This window comes from Myotis brandtii, unplaced genomic scaffold (genome assembly GCF_000412655.1).
Source record: "Myotis brandtii unplaced genomic scaffold, ASM41265v1 scaffold384, whole genome shotgun sequence".
In the NCBI taxonomy this organism is placed as follows: domain Eukaryota; kingdom Metazoa; phylum Chordata; class Mammalia; order Chiroptera; family Vespertilionidae; genus Myotis; species Myotis brandtii.
Window position 1 is genome coordinate 2,588,466 of NW_005364745.1, and position 23,145 is coordinate 2,611,610.

Consider the following 23,145-nt stretch of genomic DNA (forward strand, 5'->3'; position numbering starts at 1 on the left):
CGGTCCGGCCAGGTTCCGGCCGTTTGTTTTGAAAACACACGTGGCTGTGGTGCTGGGAAGAGCGAGGGAGGAAACCTGACTTTGAATATGTTACCGAGTGGAAAGGTCGAGGCAAAGGGCAGGCGGACCCGGCAGTTATGTGCGGAAGAGCCCCGACCGTAACACAGCGGCGCCTCCACCCCGGGCGGTGCTGGGTGCAGGTGTTTATTCGTATTCGTGCAGGGCATGTAGGTCCGCCCAGAGGAAGCGGCCCTGAAGACTCACACTCCCCTGTGCAACTCGTGGTCCCGGGCTCCCATCCGCCCGTTTTAGGGACCGGGGAGTGAGGGTGCTCCCGGGAACAGTTTGCAGAAATCTTTGCAGATCTCTTAACTGTCGACACTGCAAGGAAAGGCTTTGAGAATTGATCGCCTATAACCCTCATCTTGTAGAATTCTGTGCGCGGGCAGGCAGCCCGTTCTGAACGCCTGGCTTGTCATCTTCAGCAAACCTTTTGGTGATATTTTGTGGGAGGTATCCAGGTAAAATTGTGAATTCTCTTTGCTTAAGCACTGAATCCGTGTTCAGCATTAAAGTTCTTGACGCTTCGATGAGCTCATTGAAGAGGGGCCCTGCGTTCCTGGGTCGGAGGAGTGCCGGGTGCAGATTTGGTTTCTCTCCTTAAGTGGTCGAATAGAAAACAGTTGCAATTAACAGAAAACAGTAGCAATGGATAGAAACAGTTGCCTCCGTTAAAAGAGTCAGTCAGCAAGCCGGTGGAGCAGGAGGTTGGAGTAAAGTTTGTGCTGGGGTGTGAAATGGGGGGTGAGGCAGGGAACAGGAACAGAAGCAGGTGTTTCTGTTTTGGGACAAGGCTATGTCCCTTGGGTGGCACTCCCGATTTCACGAGATCTACTTTTTAGAAATGTGAAATGCCATCCATGCACCCATCAGTACTAGTATGCTCTTCATACAACTTTATGGAAACTTCCCACAACCATTTAAAATAGTGCACTCGATTGGGATGCTCAGAGTGCGGGGTTTGTGAGGGTTAGGAGGTTGGAGTCATTAGGCCCAGGTAGTGTGGTTAACTTGCTTCCTCTGAGTCTTTTTAATTTATCTGGGACCCACGGGTGGAAACAGTACTCTCTGTGTAGTGCTGGCAGTTTTCAGCGTGCTTTTACCTAATTCAGCATGTGAGATACCAAGACCCCAGACCAGGGGTCCTCCAACTTTTTAAACAGGGGGCCAGTTCACTGTCCCTCAGACCGTTGGAGGGCCAGACTATAGTTTAAAAAAAAAAACTATGAACAAATTCCTATGCACACTGCACATACTTATTTTGAAGTAAAAAAACAAAACGGGAACAAATACAATATTTGTATTTGCATGTGGCCAGCAGGCCGTAGTTTGAGGACCCCTGCCCCAGACAGACTGGCATGTTGAAACGGGTTAGCTTTTTCAAGGCCTCAAGAAAATGGGTGGCATCCGAATTAGATTAATTATTGGACCTCTGAACTAGATTGCCACTCATCAAAACTTTTTAAATGTAGGCAAATCAGTAAAAGCGAACCGCCTAGTGTCCCCGCACAGTATCTGAAGAGAAATCTCTACTAGGTAAATATTTGTCTATCACTGGGTAATGCTGTTTGGGATAAGAAAACTTTGAAGTAAAACTTGTGGACTATAGAACAGAGTTTTGAAATAGTTGTTTTTATTTCAGTGGAGTATTATTGGGTTAGTTTTCTCATTTCTACTAAGGCCAGAGATCAGGAATAGGCCGAAGAATACTAGTCGGGGTGAAGTTGTTCAACAGTGGGATTCTGGATTAGGAATGGAAAAATGATTAATATTTTTTGCTGTTTTGTTGGGGGTAAAAGATATTAAGGTATACAAATCATGTGAATTGGGTATAAAGGAGAGTAGCCAAGTGCTTAGTTGTGTCGTTGGGCACCATGGTTGCTGTCTGTAGTGTCATGGTAACCTGGAGTTTGTGACAGAGGCTTCTCTCTTTATGGTGGTGGTTGTGTTGCAAATAGATCTGTTAGGTTACTTAGGTTACCTGTAAAAATGCAAAGGGAAGATGAGGATGGAATACCAGTACAAGTTTATATCCTGAAGCCTCATGGTTTTCTAACTTTGTAGAAACATAAGCAACTAGAGGAAATACTTTTTAGTCAATAAAGCATGTACACAATAGGTTTACATCCTTCAGATGTCATCAGTTACTCTTTCATATTGGTTACATTGCTTAATTTTTAAGTCTTGCTTTTTCCGTCCCCTAACTCGGCGGTTCTCAACCTGTGGGTTGCGACCATCGGAAAACATATATAGCATATCAGATATTTACATTACGATTCATAACAGTAGCAAAATTACAGTTACGAAGTAGCAACGAAAATAATTTTATGGTTGGGGGTCACCACAACATGAGGAACTGTATTAAAGGGTCGCGGCATTAGGAAGGTTGAGAACCACTGCCCTAACTGATGAATGACACTGATGAATGACTTACTGTGAGTTGAGGATTTCTAGTCAAGGATTTTCTCTCTACTGGCTCATGACCTTGCAAGGTTTAATTAAGCTATTATTACAATTTATATCATGAGATGTAACATGTTGGTAAATGTGGAACTTTTAGTAACAGAATCCAAGAGTCTCACAAATTAGACCTTTAGATGAATCAAAGCTGATTGGAAAAGTTTTTGACATCGTAAACATGTCTTATTGGTCAAAAAAGGTGTTATTGAAAAATATTTTGATCTATACCAAATAAGAAATGAGCAGTTTCCACTCTCCTCTCCCCCAACTGCAGGTGTTAACAATCTCAGATGTAACCCCCTTTAATGGTTCTCATTTATAGTATTAAGATATATTTTCAAAATGGGATAGAATAATTGCATTTAGCAGCCTCTCTATTATAGGATTAAACTGTCCCTAGATATTGCCTTGTTAATAGCTTTGGGACATGTAGTGCCTTGGATTTTGTTTGCCTTACTCTGTTTTCTGAGAACAATGGTGTAGCTTGGGTTGTAGTTCTTGGGCACATAATACTTTTGCCACATGGTGTGCAATGAGTATAGTGTATGCAGTATGTGTGTTTGTCAAATTAAAGAACGTGATCTGGAGTGCTGCCCGAGCCTCCTAACGGAAACCTCACTCCTCTCAATCTTCCAGACACAGGCACCAGCGTGGGCTATCTAACGTGAACATCTGGCCACTTCACGCTCTGCTTAGAACTCCCCCAAAGCTCCCCATAACCTGTGGAGTCAGCTAGGGGCTTTGTTAAAATGAAGATGCCTGGACCTCAGTCTCCCCACCCCTCCAGGATTCTGATTGACTTGGTGGAGACCTCCCAGACTCTGCCTTTCTGAACCACACCCTTAAAGCTGCTGACTCGGCATTTTAAAAACACGCTCTCGCCCTAGCCGGTTTGACTCAGTGGATAGAGCGTTGGCCTGTGGACTGAAAGGTACCAGGTTCGATTCCGGCCAAGGGCACATGCCGGGATTGCAGGCTTGATCCCCAGTAGGGGCCATGCAGAAGGCAGCCAATCAATGATTCTCTCTCATCATTGATGTTTCTATCTCTTCCTCCCTCTCCCTTCCTCTCTTAAATCAATAAAGAAATATATTTAAAAAAAACAACAACACACAAAAAAAAAAACAACCCCAAAAACACGCTCTCCAGGTTTGCAAGTGATCCTGGGATCACACTTTGAGAAGCTGCTATGGATGAGCCTTCGTTATCTGTAGTGCCCAACAAGTCCCTTCACCAAGTGGCTCCTGTCTGCCTGTTGAACTTCATTTCTGATTAATCCTTGTCTTATGTGTGCTTCCAGAAATAATCTATACACACAAATCAACACAGTGAAACATTCTTTTTCTTTGTCTCGTCTCATTGCTCAGTGATAACACGTTTAAGCTAGTCTGCACCTGTTCTTTTCATTGAAGAGAGAGAGAGAGAGAGAGAGAGAGAGAGGTGAGTGATAAACTTTGATTGGCTGCCTCTCCTAGATACCCCCACCCAGAGATCAAACCCGAAATCTAGCTATGTGCCCTGACCTGGAATCGAACCCACAACCTTTTGGGGTGACACTCCAACCAGCTGAGCCACCCAGCCAAGGCTATTTTAAAACTCTTAACTCAGTACTTTTAACAAAAGATTGGGAAGTTAGATGTTAAAATATAATTAATACAAATCATCCTGGAGTAATAAGATTATATTGAATTAAGATTTTTTTTTAATATATTTTATTGATTTTTTACAGAGAGGAAGGGAGAGAGATAGAGAGTCAGAAACATCGATGAGAGAGAAACATCGATCAGCCGCCTCCTGCACATCCCCCACCGGGGATGTGCCCGCAACCCAGGTACATGCCCTTGACCGGAATCGAACCTGGGACCCTTCAGTCCGCAGGCCGACGCTCTATCACCTGAGCCAAACCGGTTTCAGCAAGATTTTTTTATATATGCATCTTCCATGTTGTATTATTGTGTAACCTTTTAAAAAAGTAAAAAACATTAAAAGTCTATCTAAATTGGTTTTACTTTAAAATTTGTAAGTAATGATTTAAAACAAAAATATATTTAAAATTGCATTTTAGACAGGTACTTAAAACTGATTTTGTATCATAAAGAGGCAAGGTGTAAGGGAATTTGGATAAGGAAAGGAAATAATAATGCTTTTTTTGTTGTTAATCCTCACCTGAGAATATGTTTCTCCACTGATTTTTATTTTTATTTTTAGAGAGAGTGGAAGGGAGGGAGAGAGATAGAGAAACATCGATGTGAGAGAGATACATCTATTGGCTGCCTCCCACATGTGCCCCGACCTGGCCCGGGATGGAGCTTGTAACCCAGGTATGTGCCTTTGACTGGAATCGAACCTGCGACCCTTCAGTCCTCGGACCGACACTCCAATCACTGAGTGAAACCGGCCATGACTAACAGGCTTTTAGTTCTAGCGGATAAATTTCCTACTTGATTAAATGGACGTTTGTTGAGGATATTTCTAAACTTCTAACATTTTACTTAATGGATTATTTAGAAGACATGCTTTAAAAGGAGAGTATTAAATAGTAAGATAGTAACATTATAAAATGTCACTCCAATGGACTGGGAGAGAGAGTTCTTGAAAGATACATGTCTTTATATCTAAAAGTTATCTGTTCTGAGAGCTAACCAGCCTTTGTTTGGATTAAGGTAAATACCAAATAGAGTTCATAAATCTAAATACAAGCAAGCTGCAAATCCAAATGGAAGAAAGTCAACTGCCTGATAAAATATTAGTTGATCCTTGATTTTCAGTTAGCCATATGCAATATATTATAAACCCATTTAAAAAATAAAACACTCAAACTGTAAAACAGGCAAATGATGAGATCCTATTGACTAGATGACTCAGGAAACTTGATGTATTTGGTATTAAAATAAAATTGTGATTTTTCTGAAATCAGACTTCCTAGTTCAGTTTAGACTTAAGTTTCACAGGTAGTCATTAAAATGTGCCTTCAAATAAAAACTGCATTTTGTTTTCTATAGGGCTTTTTAAAGAAATGTAATATGTACTTTATATCATGTAATAAGACAACACTTGTTTTATTTTTATGTAGCTTGCATTGAAAGGCTCTAGCTACAGTGGACTGCTTGAACGACATCATATTCACACCAAAAATGTAGAGCATATTCTAGATAGTTTACGGTAAGTCTGTGATTGGATTTTGGGTGGGCTTTTGTATTCAGGAATTCTAATTTTCTCTACCTAGCAGCTAATCATTAGATTTTAGAATAAAGATGTCCATTATAAAATCACTTTCAGAAAATTATATTGTGGTTAATGGACCTGATATTGTAGTATTTCTAAGGAAATTTTTATTATACTCTGAAAATTTCCCAGTTTTTCAGTTATTATTTGGTCTGCCCAAGAAGTGCCTTTTCTACAAAGGGTTAACTTGTACACAGCAGGCTTCAACTGTATGTGTAATGTTTTTTGTTTGTTTGTTTTCCGTTATTCCTTTTTTTTTATGTATGTGTAATGTTTTGTTTCTTAAAATACTGGATTGGTTATATGGGTATTCATTGTAATCTTTGAATGCCTAAGAATCATCATTATAGAAACCTGTTAATTTGGGGTAAATCTAGTTAGTTGATGTGTATACAGGAGAATCAGTGTAAGAACATGCAAATTAGAAAGTAGTCACTATTTTAGGGTCTGGCACTCAAATGAATATATATTGGATTTAAAATAATGGCTATTCAGTTTTATAATTTAAAAATTGTCTTGCATTTGTCAGTAGCTATAAAAGATGTTTTTAAAGAGATTGGGATAGTCATTAACTTTCAGTTTATTCATATGCTTCATGACTTATAGTTAATTGGCTGTTGCAGTTAAAAGAAAATGAAGCTAACCTTAAAAAGCTAAACATAAATTTGTTTATAAAACAAAACAGTTTATTTTACATCTTCATTGTAATAATCTGCCTCAGAAAACATCCTTGTGATGCTATTAGTGGAGCTTTTATATAACCTTTACTTTTTTACCTTAGGAACGAGGGAATTGAGGTCCGTCTAGTAAAGAGGAGAGAATATGATGAAGAAACTGTTCGATGGGCAGATGCCGTCATAGCTGCAGGAGGTAATAGCTTTACAGATAAAGATGGGGGGTTCGGAGATGCTCGTTAGGACGCCTGCTTCCCAGTAGCGGTGGTTGAAGCCTGCCATAAGATAAGGTTGTGGGTTTTTAGGATCTGTTTACATAGCATGTCCCTTTTTTAGTGAATGATGTTACTTTGAGGTTCCATGCATATATTTCTGTGTCTATTCAAGGTGTGTATTTAACTTCAAGTATGATTTAGAGGATTAGTGGTTAGTTATGCCAATCTTGAAAAAAATTAAAGTTGTTTAAGAGTTTAATGAGATTAGATAAATTCCATCCCTCTCTGGCCCCAATATACATACACTTTTTCCCCCCTGAGCTTTATTATTAAGTTAGTGAACATTCTTTCTAAAGCTTTAAGTTGACAGCATTTGTTGGAGAGAATATTCTGAAATTGGACACTTGGTTGGACATATTCTCATTAAAATAATTTGTGAACTTGGACTGATGTTATGAGAGAAAGAAAGACAATCAGCTAATAGAAGTGATAAGATTAGAGCAGGGTTCCCAGTTAGGGAGTCATCTAGTGGGTGAAGGCCAGGGCTACTGCTAGCCATCCTACAATGCACAGGACAGCTCCCCACCACAAAGAATTACCTGGGTTAAGACGTCAATCCTGCCACTGTTGAGAAATCCTAAGTGAGAGTGGAGAGAGTATGCAAAGGGACGATGGGTAGAGAGGAGGTGGAATAGACTGCGACAGTCAGCAGGATGGGATGGCGGTGGTGATTTTTGAAAGTACTGGAGTTCAAATGACGTTAGAAACCAGTTTTATAACAAGTCTGGGTCTGTCTTCTGGCCTGTAGGTGATGGCACAATGCTTCTGGCAGCAAGTAAAGTGTTGGACAGACTTAAGCCAGTGATTGGAGTGAACACTGATCCAGAACGGTAAGGAAAAACATGTTGTTTGGCTCTTTTTCTTTTAGTGTAATACACAAGAACACTGATGCTTTCTTTGCATAGTATCTGTGTGTGATAAATCTTAACATTTGGAAGCTCCTCGTAATTGTCTGTACCTGGTCATATTGCTGGGTGTGCTGCTGCAAGGAGTGATGAGTTAATGTTCCATCTTCTGTCCTTTCTAATGGTTCTCGGTGACAATCCTGGTTATGCGTCCACTGATTTTTCTGGTGACTTCATTGACTTGGTGAAGAGACCAAATCCTGTTATCATTTTTTTCCTTCTTTCCTCAGCTTCGCTGACATTCACCCCCATTCTGTTCCAGCTGCCCATAGCCGTGATCATACCTGAGCTTTATGATCATCTAGAATTTTCCCATCTCTCAAGTCTGTCTTTGACTTTTACCGAGTTGATCCTCTCTATTTCCTTCATTTAATTCTCCCTTATTCACTTTCTTGACAAATTTCTTAATTATTTTGTATTGTTATCTTTCTACTTAATCCTAGATCAGTTTGTTATCCTCTCTATTCCTGTATCACCACTGTTGAGACCATCCGGGAAAAAAAATCATAGACACTTGGCCTTGGTGGCCCAAATTTACTTTCCATTTGTAGTTTCTAGCACTTAGAACTGTACTCTCAGTTGTTCGATTAACTTCCTATTTGGCCCAAGTCCTCTCTCTTCCCCATTCCCTGTGGCAGCTCCTTCAAGAGTGGCTCTTCAACTTCGTGTCCTCCCTGCTCTCCTTCAACACACCCTGCTCCTCTCTCACAAAGGAAATGGAAGTCACTGGATTAGAACTGCAGCTTTTCTCACGCTTAAAGAAAATCTTGTTCTGTTCCCTTTTTTCCTCTCTCCCTTCACACATGATTTCCTTTTAGGCTAAACCTTAAGACTCCCATCTTTCAAGAAATTTTAATCAATTCTTTACCCTGTGTCACGCTCTTGGTTATTTCCCTTTCCTTTCCTCTATCCCAAAGCTGGGTATCTCCACTTTCTTACTTCACAGTTATTTTCTAAACCTTAGCAGTCTTCTCCGGATTCACCCCCAACCAGTTCATTGATGTTGCCTTTGCCTCATAAAGTGATGATACCCTGGTTACCAAACCCACTGGACACTTAGCTCTTGTTTTACTTGATTTCTGGGAAGTTTTTGGTGCTAACTGCCCCCTTGTTGCATCCGTGCGTCTTTGGCATTATGATGCCCTTTCCTTTCTACCTCTATGGCCACTTCTTTTCACTATCTCTTGATGGGTCTTATTTTTTGGTCACTGCTTATATACTGGTGTTTTCACATATTATCCTCTGGGCTATACTGTCTCTAGAATAACAGATTAATATCTATGGTTTTAACTTAGATCCTGGTGACTTGAAAATTCTTATATCCAACATTGACTGTTTCCATTCTTACTCTTATTTATATTTCTCCTCCCCACTGCAGCCAGAGTGATCATTTTATGAAAGTTTGATGCTATTTTGTGACTTCTCTGCTCAGAATCTTATGGTGACTGCCATTAACTCAGAATAAAATCTAATTATTTACTATACTGGGGTGACCAACTCATCCTGTTTTGTCAGGGACTGTTTGTAAAGGCTGTTCTTAAGTGCACATGTAATGTCTGAGCATGGGCTAACACCATGGGTGGAGGCTCACATGTGGAGGCCTTTTGCTAGTGAGGAGCTCTTTTGGTATTTGAGGTAGCAGGACCTGAAAGAATAAGTAGTTTTCCATAGGGCTGTGTTCTTCTCATGCCGTTGTGTGCTTTTGCCTCAAGTGCCCTTATACCTCTTTCTCATTGGAGTAGTTCTTGTTCATTCCACACTGGTGCCTCTCCTGGGCTCTGACTGCAAGTCCCTGGACAGGCAGTACTTTTCTCTCTATTATTTTTGCTTGATTCTTTCTTCCATTTGACTGATTTCCCTGAGTTCAGGACTTTGTGCTTTACTTTCTCTATCACTATTATAGTATTTCTAGAGGCCCAGTGCACAAAATTCATGCACGGGTAGGATCCCTAGGCCTGGCCTGTGATCAGGGCCAATCTTCTCTGGCTGCTGGCAGCCAGCCCTGCGCTCCACCACCGGTCGCCCTCTGTGTGTGGGGCAACCAGTGGGGCGATTGGGGCCCCGGCGCTGCCCCCGTCTGCTGCCACCCACCCCCGATCCCCATCAGGCGATTGGAGCCTGCCAGCTGGCGGGGAGGGACCGAGAGGTTGGCTGGCAGGCCCTGATCCTGTGTGCGCATCATAGCCAACCGGTCGTTCCGCTGTCTGGTCAATTTGCATGTTACGCTTTTATATATGTAGATATATAGTCAGTAGGCAATAAGCATTGAAATGAATGATTAATTAAATGATCTCAGGGAGCAGGGCTAGGACCCCATCCTAGTTGAGTTAATATTCCCTGAGCATAAGGAGTTGAGATCATTGGTTCTGTGATTATTTTTTTATTAACTTTATTGTTGATGTGTATGTATTTTAGAACTTTTAATGAACTATTTTTATATCTTTAAGAGATTCTAGGTATTTTATACAGTTTATTAAAACATATTTAAAAAGATGACTTAATGCTCATAATCTTATGAGGATTTTGAAACTATAAGTAGATGGTGTTGCCTCTAATTTTTACCTGGAATAGTAGGTTTTAGAAGTCCGTTGTTTCTCTCCTTTTCTTCAGGCAGAAGTAGATTAAGCCTGTGGGCTTGTTCAGTAATTCAGGTTGCCTGACTTCTTTTCTTAAAGCACTGTGGTCCCTCACAACCTTAAGTAAGCCCAGAAGTTATTGTTCAACTTAAGTTTCTTTTTCTCTGTATTAGGTATCAAATGCCGCATAACAAATCTCCCCAAAACTTAGAGGTGTAAAACAACAATCATCACTGATTATCTCTCAGGGTTTCTGTGTCTCAGGAATTCAGGACAGCTCAGCCGGGTGGGTTTGGCTTGGGATCTGAGGAATTTATAGTCAGATGCGCTTGGACTTCAGGCCATCTGAAGCCTTGCCTTGGGCTGTAGGATCTACTTCTAAGATGGCTCACTTACATGGGCTCATCTAAATGAAATGTGTAATTTCTGTTTGTGTCTTTTGTATTCTGCACCCATTCTACTGAGACATTTCAGTGCTTAATAATTAGAATGTGATAGAGGGCATATGGTAGCCAGCCTCCAAGTTAGCAGCTTCCTAGTATTTACACCTTTATGTGGTTCCCTACCCCCTTCTATATGCAATCAGGCCTGGCCTCTGACCAGTAGAATATGGTATGCCTGTGTGTGGCTTCCAAGGCTAGGCTGTCACTGGTATTGCAGCTTCTATTGCAGCTTCTTGGACCGTTCATTCTGGGGTAAGTCAGCCACCATGGTGTGAGATACCTAAGCCCCCTGGAGAGGCTCCCTGGAGAGGAATCAGGCCTCTTGCCAACAGCTGGCACCAGTTTGCCCGCCATGTGAGTGAGCCACATTGAAAGAGAATCCTCCAGGCTAAGTCAAGCTTTCCGATGCTTAGCTCGCTAGCTGAGAATCTGACTAACCTCATGAGGGATCTCCTCTCCTGAGTGTTTTTAATACCTTTTATATACTTAGCACTATGTAAAGTATTGCAGTGAACATAACGTTTTTTAACCTCAGTGTTGACCTCTCAGATAAAGAAATTGACTAGTCACAACTTCATGAAAACCTTGTTTTCTGCTCTTCACACTTACACGTTAACTTACAGTATTACCAAGAGTTTGTTTTGCCAAGTCTACTCTCAACCTTTCCTTCAAGATTGAAGCCATCTTTCTTTCAAGACTGATAATCATTGCGCTTCCCGGACACCTTTCATCACGTTAGGTGCTATATTCTCTCATCTTTCTGTAGCAGCTTATAGGCAATCTTAACACTTTGCAGTTTGCAATAAAAACATTCTGTCTTCCACATCAGGCTGTTTACTCCTTGAAGGAGTTCATCCTGATACGGTTTTTTGAGAAAATGAAACAGTACATTGGATTAAACTGAGTTTTAGTGTCTTGGAATATTTTAAATGATGTTTAATTTAAAAGTGATTTATAGTTCAAAACACTTTCACATCAATACTTTGAATCCTCAGAATAACCTTTGTAGGTTGGTGGGTTTATAGCATAGAGATGAAGAAGCTGGTGACTTGCCCAAAATTAATAGTTAGATAATTTCAGGGTAAGATGCAAACACCACTGTACCATCAGACAGTTTTGCAAGGTGGTCAGTCTATGGCAAATTTGCTGTTATTTTCAGTTTCACTATAATGTGGAAATTAAGTAGTATTGTGTATTGTGGCAGTAAAGCTGGATTTAAACTATGTCTATTCTTTTTTGTTTTTGTTGAAAATAGACAATTTTGTGGCAAAAACAAATTAAGTATAGAGTTGAAATTTAAAAAAATTCATATCTGATTTTTGAATTAAGCCTTTTTTCTTCTTCCTTTTACACCACCCCCAACTCCTTTTCAAATGAAGGTCTGAGGGTCATTTGTGTCTTCCTGTTCGCTATACACATTCCTTCCCAGAAGCCTTACAGAAGTTCTATCGTGGTGAGTTCAGGTAGGAATTTCTTTCTGTTGTTATATAAATATCTTAATAAAGGTGTATCATTAAAATACTGTTAAGCGGAATTAGATACTATTTGATTAGTCCACAATTATAACAGTAGCCATAAAACGTAATATACTAGCTGAGTCACAAACACATCTAACTTACCTTATTCTAGTCCAATCAGAACTATATAGAGAATCCCTGACACATGCCACTTGGCCTATATGTAATTATAAATAGAGGGGTTTTTTCCTTCAGTGAGATATACGCCATGTCTCTACTTTCTTAGCCTTGTTACATGATCTTAGAAAGATAGTAAAAACTGTTGGTTAAAACTGAGTGTTCAAACCTCCTGAGATTTTATGTTTTTTATCCTCCTCTTCTCCCACCCAGAATGACAGAGTTCCTCCCTTGCTGAGATTCTTGGTATCCCTGTCTTACAGATTAGTGTTTCTTAAGCAATGGAGATGGTTTTTTTTCCATATTTCTTTCACTGAATTTGTTCAGTGGTCAGACTACCTTGATAAAGAATTTGACTTTAATTCAAGTTATTTGGGACATTTTGTACACATAGATTAGATATTTCCATTATGATCGAACAAAGAAATAAACTTCTAAATCTGTCTTTTAGCAGGAACCTGTGAATTTTAGGTGTTTCTAGTATAATTTGTTCCTGGAACAAGTAGGTTTTTTAAATGAATTTTTAATTTGGTGCAATTACAATGTCTAATTCTTAGTTTAATTTATTCTGTCTTAACATAACTTGCTTTTCATTCACTCTTCCCAGGTGGTTATGGAGGCAGCGTATCAGGTTATACCTTGAAGGGACTGGCATCAACCCCGTTCCTGTGGACCTTCACGAACAGCAGCTGAGTTTGAATCAACACAGTAGAGCCTTCAATGTCGACAGAGTTCATGATGACAGTAGGTGGATTGGGGGTTAGATGTGTTTGGGTCAATATTTAACTTATAGTTCTTTTGATGTCTAATTTCTAAAAGTAATACTTTATAATTAACTTACTTCAGTACTTACGAAAGTACTGACAATACTTACGAAAGTACAGTGAACTATTTTAGGTGTAAAACTTACTATGATTAGACACTGAAGTAAGAAATATAGCATATTTCTAAGAGAAATGTTTTCTAGGATGGGTTTGAAAATGTCCAAGGGGGTAGATGATATTTAAGGAAAGATTCTTGGCCTTAATCTTTGAAAGGTCAAAAAGGAAAAATAAAGCAGTAGAACTAAAACGAGCTAATCTGTGGAAGATTTCATAATATATATTCATATAGTTACATTTAAACATATTTACTATAGTTATAGTTACTGATTAAAACATTTATGTTGCGAAATTTTGCATTCCAGCCTTCAGATTTGTTTCAAACAATTGTGTAAGCTGCTAAGAGAATTTTAGCATAGGGTGATATGCAGCTTTTTGTTATAAGTAGTTAAGGTGAATTCTCATTTTTGAGCCTATTTGTGGATTACTGGTACATTTTCCTACTTTTCTCCTAGCTCTAAGACTTTCATGGTGCAAGACCAGGAAAAGCTACCTTTACATATCTGCTTTCTGTGTCTGTTTCTGTCTTGTTGTGGTACCTAATGTTTATCCACCCCCGCTCTGCGAGTTTTCATGGTGATTATAGCTTTAGAGGTTAGCATGTTCCTAACTTGTGTGTGTGTTCATGTCATGTTTTAAAGATGTTCCTTCTCTCCCCAAACAAAAATCATTTGATTTTAGAAATCTTTTAAGTAATTACATGCATATAAATTTCCATTACTGATTTTGAAAGGCTGCAGCAACTGTTCACTAAGATTTAAAAATCTTAGCTAGAAATTTTACTTTGTCCCACACTAGAAGATGGTTAGGTTCGGCTCTTTTCACCCAGTCTTATAGGAAAGAGGTAGATTGGTATTCAGAGGCTCATTGCTCAAACTCCTATGTCAGGTTCACTGTTTTTAGCTCATAATTTAAGTTAATGTATTATATAGAGAAGCAAAATTACATATAAATTGAGTAGTACCCAGGGCGTTCATATAAAACGTAGGCATCAGTCTTTGAATTAAAAGGACCCACAAACCACATGAATAATTATGTTAAAAGGCCCCACAAGGTATGCCAGATTGCAGGGATAAAAGAAACTCCTGCAGGTTTCCAGAGCAGGAGTGAGAGTGGTCGTGGTGGTGATTGTGATGGGAGTAGGTTATTACATTGTAAAGAATTTGGAATCAGAAGAGTTTCAGATTTTTTATGTTAATATGGGAGATTGTGTTAATTATTGAGGTAGTTATTAATATTGTTGATACCATTAATAATTATGTGATATTTATCATGTCTAGGAACTAGTTTGGAGTGTTCTATTTATGTATTTATTTTTAAATATATTTTTTATTGATTTCAGAGAGGAAGGGGGAGAGAGAGAAACATCATGCCTCCTACACACCCCTTACTGGAGATCGAGCCCGCAACCCGGGCATGTGCCCTTGACCGGAATCAAACCCAGGACCTTTCAGTCTGTAGGCCGACGCTCTATCCACTGAGCCAAACCAGCTAGGACTGGAGATTTTTGATAGCTTTATTTTCTGAGACAAAATTGAGAAAGAGTTCAAGGTATAGCTCCTATTTCCTATTTAAATTCTTTTCATGTTGGCAGGAAACATTTCCTAGTAAGCTGCCACTTGGGATTTTTGAATATAGGTGTAAGTTTGTGATTATAAATATACCACCATGTTGATCCCTTATTTAGCTTTCTAATTTAGAACAAAAGATTACAGAGGGGGAAAAAATAAGTTTTTTGACTTTTCAGTTTAAAAAGGTCTGATGTAACTTTAAACAAAAATTTTCATTGTATGTAGTATAATCTGCCCTTAGCTAGATTGTATTTGTGTAAAAATTAATGAAGAATTCATTCTTGTTACCTATATACCTTCAAAGGAACATAGAGTTAGTTTATTTATTATTTTTTAAACATTTTTTATCATGTAAACCTAGTAACTTCCTTATTTTCAAGGCTGCTTTTATTAATTTGGATAAGTGAATGGATATGCTAAACAATCCCAGAATTTCAGTGGCTTCACTTAATGAAGGTTTAATTCTAGCTCCTCTCACTCACAGTCCAAGGTGTGTTCAAGCAACTTCCAAACAGTGGCTCCTATCATCTAGGGCAGTGGTTCTCAACCTGTGGGTCGCGACCTCTTTGGGGGTCGAACGGGGCGAACGACCCTTTCACAGGGGTCGCCTAAGACCATCGGAAAACACATAAATAATTACATATTGTTTTTGTGATTAATCACTATGCTTTAATTATGTTCAATTTGTAACAATGAAATTGGGGGTCACCACAACATGAGGAACTGTATTAGAGGGTCGAGGTATTAGGAAGGTTGAGAACCACTGATCTAGGGCCTCTAAGTCTTCTATTGGATCCTGGGTAGAGGAACTTGGGGGAAAAGTGTGGAGAGCCTTAAGGGAAGTTTTAGGAGCAGGCCTTTGTACTTTTTTTTGCTCCTATTCCATAGGCTGTTGCTAGTCCCATGTGTATATCCAGTGTGAGTCGGCCTGAAAACATAGTCTACCAGTATGGCAGTGTGAGAGAATTGCACAGTGTAGCAGTCCCTGTCTCTACTACTGTATAAAAATTCTATATTTAAAAATACACTTTTTAATTAATTTTGTAACCCATTCTTTTGGATAGAAAAGTGTTAGTTGGTATTGAGCCCATTTTTTAAGATAAATTTATTGGGGTGACATTGGTCAATAAGATTATTTAGGTTTCAGGTGTACATTTCTAAGATACATAATCTGTATATTGCATTGTGTGCCTATCACCTAAAATCAAATCACCTTCATCACCATATATTTGACTCTAAAATAAGACAGAAAAAGTTAAGAGCCATATAATTTCACTCACATGTGGGATATAAAACTGAAAGCAACAAATGAATAAACAAGAAAAACAAAAACTTAAAAAAACAGATCTGATTTCTACCAACTGATTTGGTTTCCAACGTGAGCCAGGCATGTAATGTGCTGCTTAAATCCCAAATGCCTTTCCTTTGGAGGTATTTGGTCATTTCACCTCTGAAGTTTCCAGAGTAAAACCTAGTTAAGTGGGACAGTAAGAATCTTGTAAGATGGATAAGTATATTTTAGCCACTCTTGAGAAATTGTTTCAAGAAGAATTAAGGTTTATTTTGGAGAGTCAGAAAAGTTCATTGCAGCTGTAATGTAAGATGACTTTGAGGTTTATATTTTGAATACTTTGAGTTACTGTATATGTTAATACTGTTAAAGTATAGATTCTATTACAACAAAATATGAATATTTTAATTTTATAAAATTTATGTCATAACATTGCTAAAATTTAAGAGCTATCTTGGATTTGTTTCTTCATTACCTGCAGGGCCTGAGGCTTCAGGACCCCAGCTTTTGCCAGTGAGAGCACTAAATGAAGTCTTCATTGGGGAGAGCCTGTCATCCAGGTACATTTAAACCTGTGAGCTTGAGTTTGGAATTGAACGTGTTAGTATTTTTTACATATTTATTAAATTTCTACAACCTAAGATTTGTGAATAATTAATACTGTCTAAGTAACAGAAATGAATTATTTAATGAAATATTTCTGAAACCTTCATACACGTTAATACATATTAAAGAGAAAGAAGGTTCTATGACCCAAAAAGTTTGTGAAACCCTAGGCCAGTGGCCGGCAAACTGCGGCCCCTTGAGTGTGGCTCTTCCACAAAATTCCACGTTCGGGTGCACACGTACAGTGCGATTGAAACTTCGTGGCCACACTCAAGGGGCCAAAGAGCCGCATGTGGCTCGCGAGCCGCAGTTTGCCGACCACTACCCTAGGCTAAACAAAGTTTTTCAGGTTCTTGACTGCAGTATTTCCCAGAACCTTTCATCCGTCATACAGGTGCATTTATATTTATCATCTATGCATGCTTAAGAGAATGGGGTATACTTACTAGGCATACATCGGCAATTGATATAACACTTTTATTAAAACTTACCTAATTGTCTTAATGATGTTCTTTAAAGCTGATTTGTTTGTTTGCTTGTTTTTATCCAGGATCCAATTAAGGATCTCGCCTTGCATGTGGCTGTCATGGCCCTTTCGAATTAATTAAGAACAGGTCCTTAGCCTCACTCCTGTTTGTCATTCATGATATTAATATTTGAATGGTCTAAGCCGGTTGGTTTGCAGAATAGCCCTTATTTTAGATTTGTGTGATTTTTTTTTTCCTCTGCATGATTAGATTCAGCCTAAACATTTTTGTCAGGAATACTACGTAAGTGATAATTGCGTCCTTCTTAGTTCAACATCATAAGGCAAGTATATTGCCAGGTTAAGATTTGTAACCATTATTAGCAAAAAATTAAGATTAATAAAGTTCTTTATTAAAAGTTTTATGGATGAAATCTGTTTTGTGGGTGTTGAATGTAACTTACGCTTAAATTGTCAGTCGAGTTTTTTTTGCAAAACTTTGTGTTCATTACCAGTTATAAAATGTCATTAGTTACTAGTTATGAAATGATTACTATAATATAAAATTTAGCTCTTGGTAGTGCTTTAGAACATGCCTTCTCCTTTTTGTATATGTAAATTTGTCTTAATTCAAAAAGCTACCTATGTTTTAGCCAGTGATTTCACTTAGGTAGTACTGGAAAGAACAGAGCCTGATTCAACAGGATGACTTGGACAGTTGTTCTGAGTAGTTGTAATTATTTGGATTAATGTAACTTGAAATTTATTCAACAAAAATATATTATGCATTGCTGTGTGTATTATGAGAGCCATTAGGAATATAAAGATGAATAAGATAAAGGTCATGGTATCTTAATTTTTTGGAGGGTGGTGGTAAAATGCATAACTTAAAAAATTATTAAAAGTAAAATTCTTCAAAGTAATAAAAGATATATTCTTTAAAAAACTTAAAGTGTAAAAATATTTATTTTAACATAGTAAGACATACTGTATATAAAGTTTTTTTCTTTTGTGTATCAAATATGAAGCAATATGGAAATGAATAATGGGTACATTTCTGCAATAAGAGGGAGAAGGAAGAAAATGTAACTAATTAGTGATATAATCTGGTATTATTGCTAAAGACATAAGAGAACCACAACTTTAAATGAGATTGGAGAAAGTCTATTAAAATGAATAGATGACAAAGGTAAAAATGGTTTGTGAGTTTATGCTTTTACTCTAGGGAAGTCATTTAATGGCTTATATTATTATGTTTGTATATTTTAAAGGTTGTAATTTCTGAGAGCTTCTGCTAGCAATGCTTTATAATTTGTACTTACTAAAAATCAAATAATGTATGAAAGGAGGGAAACTGGGATAAATTGATAGACTTTGGGCATTCAGTGAAGTCCCAGTAGGAGGTTTTGGTTGAATGCTTTTATTTCCTGTGGCAGTAGTGATTTGGTTGGTTTATCTCTAAATAATGTCTGACGCTGCTGCTTTTTGTGCTCTTTGATGCCTCACCTTACATCTTTACTAAGATAAGGACAGCAGGGGTTGTCTTCGGATGCTATTGGAAGAGGTTTCCCTGTTGACGGTATTAGAGGTTACTTTGAAAGCTGCTATGATATAGACCCTCAGGCAGAAAGGAAGTGACGACCACTTATTAGACGCCTGCGATGTGTCAGGCACTTGCATCTTGTGCCTGTATCACATTTAATGCTCATAGCAACCCTGCGAGAAAGGTAGTTGTATTTACCAGGGGAAAAATTGAGATAAAGATTTGGAGAGTTCATGGAACTTGTCCGAAGTCATATAACTAGTCAGCATCAGAACGGATTCCAGATCCTGTGTTAGGCTTCACTGTGCCCTGAGAACTTAAGTGCCTTGCTTGAAAAATACAAAGTGCAGCAATATTATTCCTGCCTCATTTATAATGTTCTTAAATTTAAGAACATTTTAAAAGCCCATTTTTTTCTTTTCTCCTATTTGTTCTAACCTAGAATGTCATATTCTTGGGCTGTAGCAGTGGACAGTTTAAGAAGAAGTATACCCACTCTAAAGGGACTGTGAGTTTTATTGCTGCTTTAAAAAAATAATTCCCTGAAACAAAAATTCTATGAGTTGACTAATCTTGATAAACCTGTATGAAAGAATGACACTAAATTTGCTCATTATCTCTCACCTGACTATCACTTTTCTTCTGCACCTCCGCTTCTCTCCCCACTCACCTCTAATCTCTTGTTTCCATGTGATTCTGGCATAGTAGCAACCATTCCAGTGATTTGGCTGGCTTGTCTGTACATAACGAGCTCCTAATGAGACTAAAATCCCTGATTTTCTAAGATATAATAAAGCAATGAAGTAGATTAAATGTGAATATTAAGTGTGCTATCTTTTACTGTTATGAAGAATGTTGAGTTCTGAGAAAAAATGAAAAGGAGTTGTATCATATAAAACCTTCACAGATCCAAAGCTTGATCGGAGAGATTAAAAGGGTTAGAGCAAGAGTTAAATTATCCCTTGAGTGTTAGTGTTTGCAAGTATGTCTAATAATTAATTTTGAAAAGCTATATTTTATTAAGGGTTTATTTTAACTTTTTTATTTGCTAGAGAAAAATAATCCAGTGTTGATTAGTGACAACATTATTTTAAGTTACAGTTTACAAAATAGACTTTTACATGTTTCAAAAGTTCTTTGAATAGTTGCAAATCACTTTTACTTTCATGCAGTTAAAGAATAGTATCATTTTTGCTAGTATCCAGAAAACCCATTTGATGAAATACTATAAGAAATATAAATCTCTAGTTCTGCCCAGTAGTTCAGTGCTGGTTGAGAATTTTCTTTTGAACTTGTTTGCTTACTATCAACTCAAAAGGCACAATAGTATGTAACTCAACAGAAACGTAGCAGAAACTCCTGGTAACTCGAAGGATTAGAAATAGACTTAAGTATATCAAGAATTAGCCACCAAGAAAGACACTCACCAGAGAATGGTTTTTCTTTTTGAATTCTGAAATGAGTCTCTGTGTGTGTTTTTTTGTGTGTTTTTTTATATATTTCTTTATTGATTTCAGAGAGGAAGGGAGAAGGAGAGAGAGATAGAAATATCAATGGTGAGAGAGAATCATTGATTGGCTGCCTCCTGCACACCCCCGACTGGGGAACAAGCCCGCAACCCAGGCATGTGCCCTCGGCCGGAATCGAACCTGGGACCCTTCAGTCCGCAGGCTGACGCTCTATCCACTGAGCCAAGCCAGCTAGGGCGCTCTGTGTGTTTTTGACTCCGTAAAAGCAGCAGCAGCAGCAATGCCAGGTAAAAACCTTAGAAGATGCCCTGTTTGGAATGTGAAGTATTGATAGAAAGGAACACATAGATCAGAGAGGGATGTAGACATGCAGATTTTTTTTTAACTTTTTCACTTAATATGAGCATTAGCATCATGATGTGTGTGCCTACTAAGTAGTCAGGCTGGCCTACATAGATTTCCTCAGTTCTGAAAAAGACTGTGTCTTATTTACTGTGAGCCTCCAGTTCAGCAAATCCAGTTTTATATTCTTAATTCATAGGGCTTCCTACTATGAGATTTCAATTGATGATGGTCCCTGGGAAAAACAGAAGAGTTCAGGGCTCAATTTGTGCACTGGAACGGGATCAAAGGCCTGGTGAGTAACTTGGGATGCTGCTTATCGACTTTTGTGAAATATTTTAAGTAACGTGATGTACTCGTTATCTCTTATCGGCATATCTAAGGCCTCGGATACACAGCAGGCAGCCTGGTGGGGCTGTGTGGGTGGCTCGGTTTCTGCTTCACTCATGGGTTGGGTCTAGAAGTCTTGCCTTGACTTCTTAGACAGCAGTGCAGCCTAGCTCTGGGCATAATTTAGCCCATCTCACTAGATTTGTAAAGAGGAAAAAGGAGATGAGCAATGCCTGTGTCCTTGCATTGCTTAATAGTATCACTGTTTACCCTGAGTTAATGCTCTAGAGAAAAAACATTTTTCCTCCAAACCTTGAGTCCACCTTTGAGTCTCCCACAAACCAGTCTCTAAATCCAGTCAGTGGCACTTCTGAAATCCTTACCCCCACCCCCCCTTTCAATTTCTACTGCCATTTCTTTAGCCTGGGCCCCACTTTTTAGTGAGTAGTCTTTGTACCTGGCCCTTTATTCTTCAGGCTGTCATTCATCCTACCAACAGAGTGTCATTTCTAAAATGCAGATAAAATATGACTGTACCCTATCTGTGCTTTAAAACTTTCATAAACTCCTGACTATGTTCAGATTACTCAGCCTGTCATACAAGGCCCTTTAAGTATGACCTGGAGTTCCTTACCAGCCTGCCGCTGCTCTACCCTAACCCTCAGCACAGGGGACACTGCAGGCTACTTGGAATTCTCAGCACAAGCCAGGTTCTCTCTGGGCTTTTGTTTTTACTCAATGCAACTTCTTTCTGCATTGAATACTTGAACGCTCTCCATTTTCCATCCACTGGCTGAAAAATCCAGTCTTCAAATGTCATTCTCTCTGTAGGAAAACTACTAGGACCTAGATTTTTTTTCATGAGCACAATTAACCCCTTTTTTGTCCTTTCTAGCACTTTTTCTCATAGCACTTACCACATTATTAGTTATCTAGTACAGTGGTCGCCAACTGGTGGTCAGTGAGGTCCGAAAGGTTGGCAACCACTGGTCTAGTAAGCTCATACCCAGCTAGTTTGAACAATTTGAGGCATTTAGGATGGTGTCTAGTGTCACTTTTTTCCCTTGCTTAATTTTTTGTGTGCATATCATAGTACCTAGCACATACTCATGCACATATTTGTGGAATAAAGACTACATGCTCACAAATAGTGCTTATGAAACTATGGTCTGAAGTTTGGGTCATTTAAAATGGAGTTTTAGTTCCTATTTTTCAGCATTACTTTTTAAAACCTTTTATTGTGAAAAAATTTAAATATATACAAGAATAGGAAAAATAGTATAATGAATCCCCATGTCCAATCTTGTGTTTTCTCTGTTCCCCTATATATCCTTTCATCTTATAAAGATCTATTTGTTGTTGTTGTTGTAAATCCTCACCCAAGGATATTTTTCCATTGATTTTTTTAGAGAGTGTGGAAGGGAAGGGGAGAGGCAGAGAGAGAGAAACATCAATGTGAGAGAGACACATCAACTGGTTGCCTCCTGCACATGCCTGACTGGGGTGAGGATTGAGCCTGCAACCGAGGCATGTGCCCTTCACTGGAATCGAACCCAGGACCCTCAGTACGTGGGCCAATGCTTTATCCACTGAGCCAAACCAGCCAGGGTTATAAAGACCTATTTGGAAGTAAATTTTCAGACATCATATCACTTGCTTCATAAGTAGTCAGTAACTTAACATATTTTTTAAAAAATCCCAGTCTTAGTCAAATAAATGAACCTTTGGGGAAAAAATGAAAAGTATCATTTTAAAAAATTGGTTGCCTTGGCCAGTGTGGCTCAGTTGATTGGGTGTCGTCTCGTGCACCAAAAGGTTGCCAGTTCAGTTCCTGGTCAGGGCACATACCTGGATTGTGGACTTGGTCCCCAGTAGGGGTATGCAGGTGTGTCTGAATCGTTGCAGTATCATCTTGGTTCCCTTCCCACTGGGGGACATGATTTGCTACATACACTGGGAGATGTACTACAGAGTGGGATCATACGTTTCTGTTAGTTCTTAAGACTGTCTCCAGTCCTCCATACATTCTGTCCTAGCAGATGTAAAGGTGAGGAGTGCTCTTAAGTGAAGAAAGTTTTGCTAGCCAATGAAGATATGAGACCCAATTTGTCTTTCAATTTGGTTGTCTTTAGTACAAGGTATGTCTGATTTCAAATGGGAACTTAGTATGGTAAAGGATATAGAAAAAAAAAGTGATCATGTGCTAGCTAACACTTGCGTAGTCATGTAGTTTGTCTTTGTAGAATATAAACCACTTCTAAAGGTAGGATGAACTGGCTGAGATTCAGGTCCTAGCCACAGGAAATTAGTCTTAATTTAATCCTAATTCAGAGGACTTAGTTTGGGTTGGTTTTTTTATTTATTTTTTATTTTTTATTAAATCTTTATTGTTCA

The 23,145-nt window shown here is 38.6% G+C and overlaps 1 protein-coding gene and 1 long non-coding RNA gene across 10 annotated transcripts in view; both read left to right on the plus strand.

Annotated features, from left to right (window-relative positions):
* The first annotated feature begins 4,818 nt into the window (after window positions 1–4,818).
* Window positions 4,819–23,145, plus strand: part of NADK2 (NAD kinase 2, mitochondrial) — a 36,021-nt gene continuing 17,694 nt past the window's right edge. For 2 of the 9 annotated variants that reach the window (XM_014544879.1, XM_014544882.1), the window contains exons 1-9: window positions 4,819–4,841; window positions 5,594–5,682; window positions 6,527–6,615; window positions 7,443–7,524; window positions 11,998–12,081; window positions 12,860–12,996; window positions 16,477–16,555; window positions 19,053–19,118; window positions 20,621–20,716. In XM_014544879.1, the coding sequence (XP_014400365.1) occupies window positions 4,824–4,841; window positions 5,594–5,682; window positions 6,527–6,615; window positions 7,443–7,524; window positions 11,998–12,081; window positions 12,860–12,996; window positions 16,477–16,555; window positions 19,053–19,118; window positions 20,621–20,716 (740 nt within the window). In that variant the 5' untranslated portion in view covers window positions 4,819–4,823. Of the gene's footprint in view, window positions 4,842–4,987; window positions 5,060–5,593; window positions 5,683–6,526; window positions 6,616–7,442; window positions 7,525–11,997; window positions 12,082–12,859; window positions 12,997–16,476; window positions 16,556–19,052; window positions 19,119–20,620; window positions 20,717–23,145 lie in introns of those variants that run through there. The other 7 variants (XR_313953.2, XM_005872594.2, XM_014544884.1 and 4 more) reach the window with 6 other exon arrangements.
* LOC106727191 lies at window positions 16,872–17,501 on the plus strand. Its single transcript, XR_001363367.1, has 2 exons — window positions 16,872–17,215; window positions 17,345–17,501. It is a non-coding gene; the product is annotated as an uncharacterized LOC106727191 (long non-coding RNA).